Raw genomic sequence first — 12,813 nt, 5'->3', positions numbered from 1 at the left:
ACTGAACTGACTGCAGGGCAAACGAAAGGGGGGGGAAATGCACGCCAAGTGACATCCGAAAGATTTTTAAAAAGCAGCTCAGATCAGTTGTGTAGGAACACAATCTGACTTAATATGCATTGTGTGCACTGCCATAATTTGCATTTTTTTTTAAAAAAAGTGGGAATTATACATTCTGAAAAGCATTATATCTGAATGGGTTGCTGGAAAAGTGAGCATCTGCAAGAAGCTGCACAGCACACACACATGGGTCCTTGGGCAAATGTATAAGTGATCCAGTTTGTGTAATTGTGGGGCAATTCATACAGGATTGTTCTCTTCCCATAACAAAGCAGCAAAAAGACTTAAAATACTAATTTTTTTATTTTCACATTTACATTTAGTCTTCCCCTTCCCTGATCACCACTACTATGCATTATCAAAATGTTCCATACATATTTTAAATGAAAAGGATGGAATCTTGGTATTAAAAAACTGAACAGGCATATACATTCTTGCCAAAATAATATGGACGATATTAATCAGACTCTGGAGAGAAAGCTTCAGTCGGGTATTAATGGTTAAACACACAGGACCACCGTTTAAAAAGGAACCATTTGACTTCTTGCTTACAAAGACTGCCTCCACTGCCAGAGCTCTTGAATCACCTAGAAATACAACAAGGAAGTTAGCTTTACCTAAGTCATATGCTGTCTTTGTAACCTTACATCATCATAAAACTTGTGAATAAACAAACTATTTAATGGATATAATGCCTTCTAAAATATTTATGGGTACGGAACGTAACAGTTCCAGGTTTAAAACAAGATGCACATGCGGGAATTTCAGGTGTACCAATTTTTAAAAACATTTAGTAAATGCCCCACCCAGATCACAATGATTAAAATTATTCAGTGTATTTTCCCATTTACATTTTACAAAGCATAGTAAAGGCCCTTTTAAAGCAACCACAATTTTATTCTTCATCACAAATTCTCTTAACAGGACTGAATTGCTGGGGGAAAGGAAAACATCCTTTCAGAAATTTGGATCACAAAATTGTAAGATTTGCAGCTCTAACCCAACCAATTTGTTCCTGACACTAATATCACCACTATCTACTATGTTTTCTCAAATGCTGTTTGACGTTGGAGGGGGGAAAAAGCTTAAAGCTACAGAATAGTTTTGATCTAGAAATAGGCACTAAAGAGCAGGCAAATACATCAGGCAATGCTCAGTGCAAAAGCATTTTATTTGGTCAAAAATGGCATTGAAGCACCTTATTGTTAGTGACTGTAGCCAAGAAATTAAAAGACGCTTGCTCCTGGGGAGGAAAGCCATGGCAAATCTAGACAGCACACTAAAAAGCAGAGACATCACCCTGTCAACAAAAGTGTGTATAGTCAAGGCTATGGTCTTCCCAGTTGCAATGTATGGCAGTGAAAGCTGGACCATAAGAAAGGCTGAGCGCCAAAGAATTGAAGCCTTTGAACTATGGTGCTGGAGAAGACTCCTGCGAGTCCCTTGGACTGCAAGGCGATCAAACCGGTCAGTCCTAGAGGAGATCAACCCTGACTGCTCTTTAGAAGGCCAGATCCTGAAGTTGAAACTCAAATACTTTGGCCACCTAATGAGAAGGAAGGACTCACTGGAGAAGAGCCTAATGCTGGGAAAGATTGAGGGCAAGAGAAGAAGGGGACGACAGAGAATGAGGTGGCTGGATGGAGTCACTGAAGCAGTAGGCGTGAGCTTAAATGGACTCCAGAAGATGGTAGAGGACAGGAAGGCCTGGAGGAACATTGTCCATAGGGTCGCGATGGGTCGGACACGACTTTGCAACTAACAACAACAAATTGTTAGTGAAAGGGCTCAATGACCACCCCCCAAACACAGAAAAATGTAAACATTCTCCATAATCACCATCAGAAAAACACCCAGTTCTGTTTTTTTTTCTTGTAATGACTAGAAGAAATAACACAATTCTGTTAATTTAAGTGATTTTATCAAGACATAATTCCATTACCTTCGGGTCTTCTGCCTTGTAACAACTCTTAATATAATTTGCAAACTTGGCTTCTAACTTAGGAAGATTACTTCCCTATTGAAAGAAATAGACAAATACAACATTAAAACAATGAACTACACAAAAACTATAGTTCACGCTACAAATAAGTTAATTTAAGATAGAACTGATTCACATGAAATGCCCTAGAGAAATCTTGGAATTGTCAACAAAGACACATAGCATTGCAATTCACATGGTAAAATACATTAAATGGAGACTGCGAGTAAAAATTACAATTGGCAGGAGGCAAAATCTAATTCTTCCACCAAACAACAGTTAATGCTACGTGCCTTGAAGAATACACAAAGGAAAAGCTGTAAAATACAAAAATTAAAAGCATATTTGTATGTTCACCACTTGAAAAACTAAGTTTTCTACATAAAAACACAAACACACACACTCTTTATCTCAGTGGCCACAGCTATTCAGTGTGATAAAATTACCTTTTCCATAGTTGCCTGCATTTTTGCTTTTATCTCCTCTATAGAGAATTGTTTCGGTGATTTTACAGGCCGTGGTGATTTGGGAGTCACTGGTGCCTTTTCTTTTGGGGATTCTTGTATCTGAAACATACCAACTAGGATTAAAATCCCTCAACAATAGAACAAGAAAACTGATGATCAACCATAGATAACTATATTCTATTGATGAGATTATGATTGAAGCCCAGGTTCTATCATGGTATCCTCAATGTGTATCCTCAGGTGTATGAAAGATAGGAAGGAAAAAAATCTTGATCCACTATGCTATCTGGTCAAATATCAGCGAGCAATGCTTAACTTCACACTTCAGTAGTTTTACATAACGGAATGTATTTTTTAAAAAGACATTTCAAGTACATACTTCTAACTTTCCAGTAAATGTTTCTTTTATGTCTGTAAATACGTCTTTAAAATTTTTAACTTGGCTTTAGTAGATGGATGTAAAAATTTCATCACAAATAATATCCAATACTATTTAGCATTTGTCATTGTCACTTTTTCACTGATTGTTTTATCCACAGTATAGAATACATTGCTTCTTCCGTTGACTTCTGCAAGGATGATGGATTGTGTGTTCATTCTTTGGGAGCCAAGACTGCAGATGATTGTACAAGGATACAAGACACTCAGAAGCCTTTGCCTTGCACCTCATTCTACTTTCATTTATTTGAACTTCTGTGCTGTTTCAGCCAGTTCATTAATTATCACAATTGGGATTGGCAAATGCTAAGCAACATGGTGATTTAAGCAAAACACGTGGCCATGCCAGATTTGCATCACTTCCATTGTCATTTAACCACACTAAACCATCACTAAGCAAAGCACCCAGTCACTAAGCAAGACATCACATGGCTATGATGTGTGATTTTATTGCTAGCTTCTCCACTGACTCTGCTTGTTGGAAACCAGCTATAAAGTATGCAAATGGTGATCATGTGACTTCAGGGATGCTATGAGTATCAAGTCATAATCTCCTTTTCTGCACCACTGCTACGTTTTGAACAGTTGTTAAAACAGGGCAGTTATTAAGTTATTCTTCCAACTATTAGCTTTTACTTTGGGACAACTGACGGGGAGAGAATCTATTGAGCATTCTGGGTTTTTTTTAAAGATGTTTTCCCTGTGGAGGGATGAGAGGCATTTATCAAATACTAAGTAGTTTACAACTAATAACATTTGTTCTGAAGGGGTTATCTTTTCTGCCTCAGAATGAACATTTAGGGCAGCGGTCCCCAACCTTTCTGGCCCCATGGACCGGTTTTATGGAAGACAATTTTTCCATGGACTGGGCCAGGAGACGGTGAATGGTTTCATCTGCAACCTAGTTCCCACATATGCCAGATAAAACTCTGCTCGCTCACCCACTGCTTGTGCGGCCCGGTACCGGTCCAGAGGTTCGGGACCCCTGGTTTAGGGTGTAACTTAAAAGTCTCTGCACTATAGATTAATCCCTCAAAGGTTTGCATGAAAAAGCTGTGTAACTATCCACTTGGCAATTCATCAATACATGTAGATTCTTATTTTAACTCCTATCATATACTAGTATTATAATTCAATCAGATACTAGAAACCTAGATTAGCACAACTTTCCATTTTCCTAATTTATAATAGCCAATGATGAAAATTAATCTATATACTCACTTTCAATTTGGATGTTGTCAACTTTGGTGTTGCCAATTTAGAATCTTTCCCATTCTGTTTTGATTTTGGTGTTTTCTTCACGGGCTAAAAGAATAAATGTTAGCAGCCTCATTTTAATATAGACACTCAAGAAAGAGACTAAACCAACTAATTATTTACCATGCATTTTGCACTACAACATACAACAGCCTATGCTATTGTCCATGTTCACAGCTCCACCTAGTCATGCTGCCTCCAGAAACATTTATAATTATTTCACTCTGCAATGAACTATTAATTGAACCAAATGCAAGAAAATTTACTTTACATTTCTTAACTCGAAAGCATCTTTTGGAATTTATTCCAGGCACTTCTTTAAACGAAAGCAATTTGAAACAGCTCAGTTGCCATCCTTTTTCACTTTTCAACTTGTAATAGAAATAGGAAGGTATTTCTATCTGATCCTTAAAAGAAAACCTTTTAAGACCTGTCGAAACACTTTCCTCTTACGATTCACAAATTGTTCTTACAGTCCACATTTTTTAACCTCTTAAATGCAACCAAGTGCAGTTAGTTTTCCTTCACAGAAAGTCAAGCATATGGGGAAAAGATAAAAGAAATAGTCCACTGTGCTAGCTGAATGGTTATCAATATTGACTTTCATAAGTTTGCTGGAATCTGTTCAGAGTAGTACCTTACCCATTCAATAAGCAATGCAACATGGGAAGGCATGAAACAGAAAAAGCAATTGTATTTTCTGGGAAGTGGAGACAAAAAAGCTACTCTTAACTGGGTCCACTGGTACAGAGAATAGCAGGGAGATGACAGAAAAATAATGCTTTGCATATGAACTACAGAATCCCAATTTCGGAGTTAGAAGCAACAAAGTGCATAAAATGTTGAGACTGCAATGATGCAAGCTATCCACCCAAAATCAGAAATAAAAATATTCAGCACAGGAAATATTCATCTCCTTTGAATCCTTTAAACTCAAATCTGTTATGTATACCTTAAGTCTACTTTCATCTCAGAATGAAGCACTTTTGAGTAAAAATAACTTACTTTTTTCTGTGGAGTCTTATCTTCCTCATCATCTTCGTCCTCGTCTTCATCATCACTACAATCAAAATTCAGTTCATGTAAATTCCTAAAGCCTATTATCTAATAAATTTGATAATTCCATATCCAATTTTACATTAAAGCAAGCAGGGGGTAAGTGAGGGAGCTAAGATACAGCTGTCCTTCTTTGTGTGTATGTAACACACATTAAGAGTAGCAACTTTGATCTCATGGCTTTGCCCACCATCTTGACTTCTTTGACCCCTATCCCAACAGATGGTCCTACTGGAACAAGCTAAAGAAAAACAAATTAATAGGAATGAAAGAATGTAGTATCCTAGTCTAATGGAATTTTCACAAAAGGCCTAGTTGTGTGACAATTTCCTTAATATTAAGTGCATTAAAAGTTAGGTTCTCTAATAAAGTCATACTTCCAACCATTATTTAACCGAAGATAAAATTCAGATATGTAATAGAGGCGCTATTTTAAAAAATGATATAGTCTCTAAAATATATACCCCAAACATATTTAAGAACTCTAGAGAAACGTCTTTCGGTTGCATTTCCTGCCCAGGCTATTTATTTAAACACAACAGATTACTGAAATGTAACATACTCTTCTTCTTCGTCATCATCGTCATCGTCATCATCATCTTCATCATCATCATCCTTGTCTGCCATCCTTGCTTTTTTCTTTGAAAGAACAAATGTAATGTTAGGGGAACACGCATACCATCTTCAATACTATTTTTATGAATAAAAATAAATTTAAAACTATTCAGGATGTCAATCAAATTACAAAAATGGTTAATCTGTTTCTTTCACATTTCACACTACTAGAAGCAGTTGTATTCATAAGATTGATTCACAAAAAGTATTTTCTTCTACGAACTACATTTGTGGGTAAATTTACAGCACAGGCATACAGGTAGTCCTCAACTTACAAGTTTATTCACTGATCATTTGAAGTTATAATGGCACTGAAAACTTAGGACCTTTTTCATACTTAAGACCACTGCAGCATCCCCATGGTCATGTGACTTACATTCAGATGCTTGACAACGACTCCTGTTTATGATGGTTGCAGTGTCCAAGGGTCATGTGATTGCCTTTTATAACTCTGACAAGCAATGTCAATTAGGAAACCAGATTCACTTAACCATATTAACAACTGCAGTGATTCACTTTAACAACTGAGGCAAGAGAGGTCATAAAATGGGATAAAATACACTTAACAAAATATCTCACTTAACAGAAATTTTGGGCTCATTTATAGTTATAATCAAGGACTACCTGTACTCCTAATATCCTGCAGATCAAAAAAACAAAAAAACAAACCACCTTCCATTAGATGCTTACCAAGGGAACTTTAGCTAATGTCACACCTGCAGGTCTTTTTGCGATATTTTGCTGTAGTAGTTTATCCTCTTCATCTTCAGATTCTGGTTCTTCCTCTAAAGCTATTACAGAAGACAAGAGTAAATCAGACATCATTTTCCAACTACAAAGACAAAAGTGTAACTAAATTTACTTTAGCAACCTGAATGGAAATAACAACCCAAATTAAAACACAATATTATAAATGTTCATACCTACAAGGTGTTGTCCACTGACATAAACAGGCCCCGAACCACTTTTCAATCTCAGAGTTACTGGAGGTGTAATTTCAAAGCCACCTAATGAAACCTTAAAAGAAAAATAGAAAGTTCTGCTGAAATGGGGAAAAAAAACCCATGACAGGCAGACATCATTAACTAGAACTCAAACCAAACCAGGCTGAAAGAGGTTGCTATTATTTTCAAATAAAGCTTAGGACTGCAATCCAAAAAAGGATCCTTTGCTCGAAGTTAAGCTAGCTAACTAACTAGGGAAAGACAAAAAGGGATATTTTTCCCAAGAAAGAGAAAGAAATGCAAAACACACTAACTCCGTATAGGTGCCCTTGAGGGTGCTGAGACCCAAAATGCAGCTGCCTACTTGGCACTCTAGCTAGTTCAGAGAATAGCCTATGTGTCTCATGGGCTACCACTAGGGTTCTGGGTAAAATTCAAGATGCTGGGGATTACTTACTCCACAGATTTGTTCCTATGATACTGTTTTCTCCAGGTTGCATCTTCCCACCCTATAGGGCCCAGCAGGGATGGGTGCTCTAAACGCAAACATATATACTGCTCAAAAAAATAAAGGGAACACTTAAACAACAAAATGTACTGTATTTAATAGTAGGATGTCTTATCTTGTGTTCCCTTTATTTTTTTGAGCAGTATATTTCTGCCCAGTTCTCTGTACATTTACGTAAGTCTTCCCAATCATATTTTGTGAACTGCAAAGCATATGTTGCTTTGAGCTTTGATACACAGTGCTTACATCTTGAGCATTCAAACTCTATGCTTAATATCAATTGTACACTGCCTTCACTTGCTGAGCACTGGTGGCAGAGCTTGCCAGATATGTAACTCTGCTATGTACTTGTTCATTAGATAAAAAAGATACTCATCAATATTGAGATGAGAAGAATCTGACTTTGTTCATGAGCTCTGCTGAAGAAAATAGTTTTAAAGCTGTTGCTTCTATAGCTAGTTATGCCTGCTTAAAAACAGCATTTGAATTTCTTTCTTTCTTACAGGACTTACCAAAGATGAATTAAAACCTATGTCTTCCTATTCCTTGCCTAACATCAAGCTACCCATTCCGCAAAATATTGGAACCCAATATCTTTAGCAACAGAGATTTGATTGTAACAAAGTAGCATTTCCAATATAAACTAGAAAGAACTGAAATTATTTCTGAATTACTAACTTTGACACAGTTGTAGACTATTTATTTAGTGTATGGCATCCTCAGAGGTTATGCAATAGTGATGTACCTATATAAGTTAAATAACAAACCAGCAAATATGTAGATATAGCCACAATAAAATCACAATATATCAGTCATAATGACAACCGTCTAACCGCTTCTACTGTGATTGAGATGAGATCATCCTAGATGCCTTGAAGTTTCCTGAGATTTCTTGAACTATACGTATTACTGCATTGCTGGCTCTCAGCCATTCTCCAATGAAAGAGCTCTGCCTTAGTTCTGGCATGGCCCATTCCGATTCTATTCAGATGACTCCATATTTTTAGGGCAACTGCGTTCCTGGGAGTGGTTTTATTGGGTCAGTGTGGCCTGTTAGGTTATGGTTCTTAAAAGTCACCCATTTTAATGTCCATTCTTTATGTAGATGGTAAGACTGCTGTGTGTCATGACAAACTGGTTTCTTAGACTTTACTGGTGAGGTAGAGAATCTAATATTTTATGTATCGGTATTCCACTCTTGACGGTCTGTTGTCACCTGAGATCAGGAGGGGCAATGTTAGAAAGAACATGGAGCCATGAGAGCCATGTGCATTTCAGGGTTTGGGATATTCTCACTGTGTCATTAAGGTGAAGATCAATTTTATTGGTATGACTTCTTCCCTACACAGGTATGTAATATTCTAATGATTGTGCCACTATACGCAATGTTTTGCTTGTGCTCCCCAGCTTGTTCCTACAATTTTTCTAATCAAGTTGTTCCTGGTTTTCACAATTTCAACTTCAAAGCGATTCAAGTTGTAGTCTATGAATTATGGCTAAGCTTGGTAGTTGACCAGCCTGACAAAATATAATAACAGATCTTTCGAAAAAAAAGGCTAGAATCAGCTCATTAAGACAAAGGCATACAATGCTTTAGAAGATATTCTCCAATGGCAAGCATATCACATTTGCATTCCAAGGAGGATCAGGTGAAAGAGATTCTAGAGAAATGTGAGGTGCAGCTGAAGAAATAAACAAATGAGTAACAATTCGTATGTGGGAAATTCCTGCCTCACAGTCAATCACTTTGAGAGTCATTAAAACAAAGCCTTAGTGAAGAATTGGGATCATGGAAGAGGCCTCTTTAGTTTCAAATGCAGATGCTCTAACCCAGAGAATGAAAATAGTAAGCATGGTAAAAATTAGGGGAAGGAGTCCCAGTAAGGGTTGTGTTCATATTCTCCTTTAATAAATACCCCATCTTGTTACCAAAGGTTGCAACAATAAGCATTGTAATCACATGTGAAATGTCAAGTCAAAGCAGGTGAAAAATTCTTTTTAACATGTGTTGAAAGTGATTTGTCTATTAAGTGAGACACTTCTCCTATTAAAAGGGGTTAGTTTTTTAAAAGGAAAACTGAATTAACAGCATCAATTCTCAGCAGTTACCAATTTATAGGAATCTAAAAAGCATATTCATTTTCAGAAATAAAATATTAAAAAAAATAAAATGATGAACATAGTACTCCTGGTACAGTAAGTGCTTTCTACTTCTTAAAAATCCACATCTTTTGAGCACAGACTTTGACTCTGGGGAAAAAGTTAAACAAATGCAGGCCTGTAATTACTTTTATAACTTTTGGGGTGCATTTCAAGACAACCTACTATGTACTAACATGAGAAGTTTCCTTCCATCCCCAAATCCTATTTGTCTTGTTTGTGGAATAGCAGGCACACATAATCCTCCAAACTAAGATAACCGGCAAGGGTGGTTTTTATACAGTGAATCCAGTTGAGAACGCTAAGGGGAGAGCAAATCAGTTGACATAACCAAAGGAGGAAGGTAAATATCCTACTTCCTTCCTCTATTGAAGCTGTGACTATATGATCTCAGTGGGGAAAAAAGTGATTGCAGTAACAATCAGATGGGGGGGCAGTTAATCATAAGATTAGGAATTTTCTTCTAGGATCCACAAATGCTTTTTTAAAAAATCAGATATTTTAATGGTTTCTGCATTTTACTAGTCTATGAACAGACTGAAATAAATGAAACATATTTATCAAAATGATGTAAATATTTGTATAACTATTAAAAAAACAATTAAGTACTACACTGATACTCATATTCTGATATCCAAAGTTCCCATAATGGCTTCAAGCAGAGGAAGCAATGTACTTAAAGCAGTTTAAAATTCTCATAGCAGTAAGAGTGGAACCTGTACCAAAAATGGCAATGTTTGTAATACTTGTTAATTCATTTTACTAAACAAGAAATGTTCTTACCGTAGGCTGAACCGACATCTTTAAGGATGCCAGTGTCACTTTTATCTGGTTGCCTTCATAGTCCAATGCTTCTGCTTCAACAACGTGCAAGTCATCTTTAGCACCAACTCCTAAACTAACCTGCATTGCAAAATACAGCGTTTGAGATGTTAATTCCTCCTACAGTAATCACAAGTGGGGAAAAATGTAGCTTCATTATTTATCCAGAATTAAATATATCAACTGGGCACATGCTACCATAACTAGAGCCTTGGTGGAGCAGTGGGCTAATGCCTCCTTAAGTAACACCAGCTGCCTGCAATTAGTGCAGGTTCGCATCCCACCAGGCTCAAGGTTGACTCAGCCTTCCATCCTTCCGAGGTAGGTAAAATGAGGACCCAGATTGTTGGGGGCAATTAAGCTGACTTTGTAATAATGCCGCTTGGGGTGTGTGTGAAAGCCCTAATAAACAGGCATATACATAGAATGAAGGCTACTGCTAAGCTTGTAAGCCGCCCTGAGTCTTCGGAGAAGGGCGGGATATAAATGGAATTAAAAAAATAAAAAAAACTAGCTTGCATATTCAGCAACTAACTGCTGATTATGCACATCTGAAGATACTTTGCATGATTAAGAGCATTTCAAGGAACCACGAAGTACGTCCAAATATCAGTTATAACCTGTGCCAAATTACTCTTATGAAGGGAAAAAAAACTATACCTACTGTTCTTAGAGAAAGCTGATGTTCGTTTTCTTCATCGTTCACCTTGAAGTGGTATGGCTTATCTCCCTTCAGTTCACAGCCTGCAGAAGAAACACGTTGCGACCATGTAATCATTAAAAAGGAAATGCAATTCCATTTCAGACCAAAATAATAATAAAAAAAATTTATACAATTACATCTACCTATGCAAAAGTGTTTTACAGAAACGTTACCCCAGGCCTAGGGCCACGGACACAAATGCCAGAAATGGGGGAATTAATCGTGCACAAGGCCGAGTTATTTAGTACAACCACCCTTTCAGAATTTTCAGGTAGCAGCCATTTCTTATTCGGCCTGTAGGGCCATAAAAACGACGTTGCCATCTACCGTTTGCAAGATGCATCTCACGCCCTACCCAGGGAAGCACGTGGCCACCCATCTTTCTCCCCCTGCCCTGTTCCCAGTACAATACAGGCACCGGCCAGGCCGTTTCTTGCAATTCCCCAAGTCAATCGCTCTCCTTGGGCCAAATTTCTTTTTTTTTCCCTTTCCAGTAGGGTCGAAGCGTTTCGTTTCAGCGGTGCCCGATTTCGAGCGACCGTTTTATCAAGAGGCACGGACTGATTGATGCGAGCCACTTCTCTCCTATTTGCTCCTCCGCCATCTGGTTTTATAAACCCGTGCACGGAGTCGCACCGAAGCTGGGCCTTCAAACGAATTCAAGCCAGCAAGCCAACGGCGTGGCGTGTCGCATTAACACAAAAAAAACCCCCACACAATTGCAGCGTTTAAAAAATAAAAATGGAAAGGCGCTGCGATAAAAAAAAAAACGCGGAGAGAAAAGAGGCCCTAGGTCAAGGGGTAGGCAACCTCGGCTCTTTTATGACTCATGGACTTCAACTCCCAGAATTCCTGAGCCAGCCAAGCTGGCTCAGGAATTCTGGGAGTTGAAGTCCATGAGTCATAAAAGAGCCGAGGTTGCCTGCCCTAGGTCGACCACGTGGCGAGGAAAGCAGCGGCGGCGGCACTTCAGGGGGGGGGGGGGAAGGGTCCAGCCAAAGCGGCGGCCCGCCAAAATGCAGCGTTTCTCCGCCGCCCGCACGACCGTTTTTCTCCCGGCCAAAGCGGCCGCCTCCGCCCACCAAAGCCCGGCCACGTGCGAAGGCCCGGCGAAGCAGCCTTCCCGCCCCGACCGGCCCTTGCAGCGGAAGACGGTTAATCTATTTACCGAAAAGGAAGGTCTGCGGGCGCAGGGAGCCCATGTTATCCATATCGCTGTCCTCCATGCTGCTGGCGCGTCTTTTAAGCACCGGCCTCGGCTGCCGAAGAGGGAGGGAAAAAGACTCGAGGAGGACGACGACTCCAAAGCCGCGAGCGCACCAGCGACCTCTGGGAAATAAAGCGCCGCTTGGGGGCCCCCTCCCAACTATATGAAGTCGCAAATCTCGCGAGAGGAGTCGATTACCGTTGGGGCGACTCAGGAGCCGCGATTCTTACCCCCCCCCCCCCCGGGCAGGCCGCCTCACCATGTGATCGGAGTGGCTCACGCGGTTGGAAAAAGGAGGTGGGGGGGGCTTGGGTACTCCGGGGTGCGCAGGCGCTCTTGGAAGATGAACCCCGCGGTGGTTTGGAATCCGGGAGGCTTCTAGAGCGCCTGTCGTTGCTCTCCTTGCGCCTTGAGACTAGTATAGAAAAGGCTTGCGTTCGCCGGCTTCATTTCCGTATACAGAAAATTGGGTTTTCTTGTTTTGTCTCTCTGGGCTTTGGGTCATAAATACGTTAATCTCAAACGTTATTTGCGTTTCCGGTCTCGCTTTCTACGTGCCAAGTATTATTTCAGAAGAGTCTAGGGCAGGGGTAGG

General features: G+C 39.3%; 1 protein-coding gene across 1 annotated transcript; it reads right to left on the bottom strand.

Annotated features, from left to right (window-relative positions):
• Positions 1–344: 344 nt before the first annotated feature.
• NPM1 (nucleophosmin 1) lies at positions 345–12,387 on the bottom strand. The gene is made up of 11 exons (XM_081337494.1): positions 12,180–12,387; positions 10,973–11,052; positions 10,270–10,389; positions 6,798–6,891; positions 6,565–6,665; positions 5,822–5,898; positions 5,209–5,263; positions 4,168–4,251; positions 2,488–2,607; positions 2,003–2,077; positions 345–647 (listed from the first exon to the last, which is right to left on the bottom strand). Exons 1-11 carry the CDS (start codon positions 12,235–12,237, stop codon positions 609–611), a joined length of 903 nt encoding a protein of 300 aa, XP_081193620.1. The 5' UTR covers positions 12,238–12,387; the 3' UTR covers positions 345–608.
• Positions 12,388–12,813: the final 426 nt, after the last annotated feature.

This window comes from Vipera berus, assembly GCF_964194415.1.
Source record: "Vipera berus genome assembly, chromosome: 1".
In the NCBI taxonomy this organism is placed as follows: Eukaryota; Metazoa; Chordata; class Lepidosauria; order Squamata; family Viperidae; genus Vipera; species Vipera berus.
This window is presented reverse-complemented; position numbering and strand designations above follow the sequence as displayed.

Bases quoted from the DNA above. Each gene is read 5' to 3' on its own strand.
- NPM1 (XM_081337494.1), bottom strand. From the start codon at position 12,237: ATGGAGGACAGCGATATGGATAACATGGGCTCCCTGCGCCCGCAGACC. The intron at 11,053-12,179 runs GTAAATAGATTA...TTTCTTCTGCAG, and splicing joins CCCGCAGACCTTCCTTTTCG to GCTGTGAACTGAAGGGAGAT. The intron at 5,264-5,821 runs GTATGTTACATT...TTTTGATTGTAG, and splicing joins GATGATGACGAAGAAGAAGA to TGATGATGAAGACGAGGACG.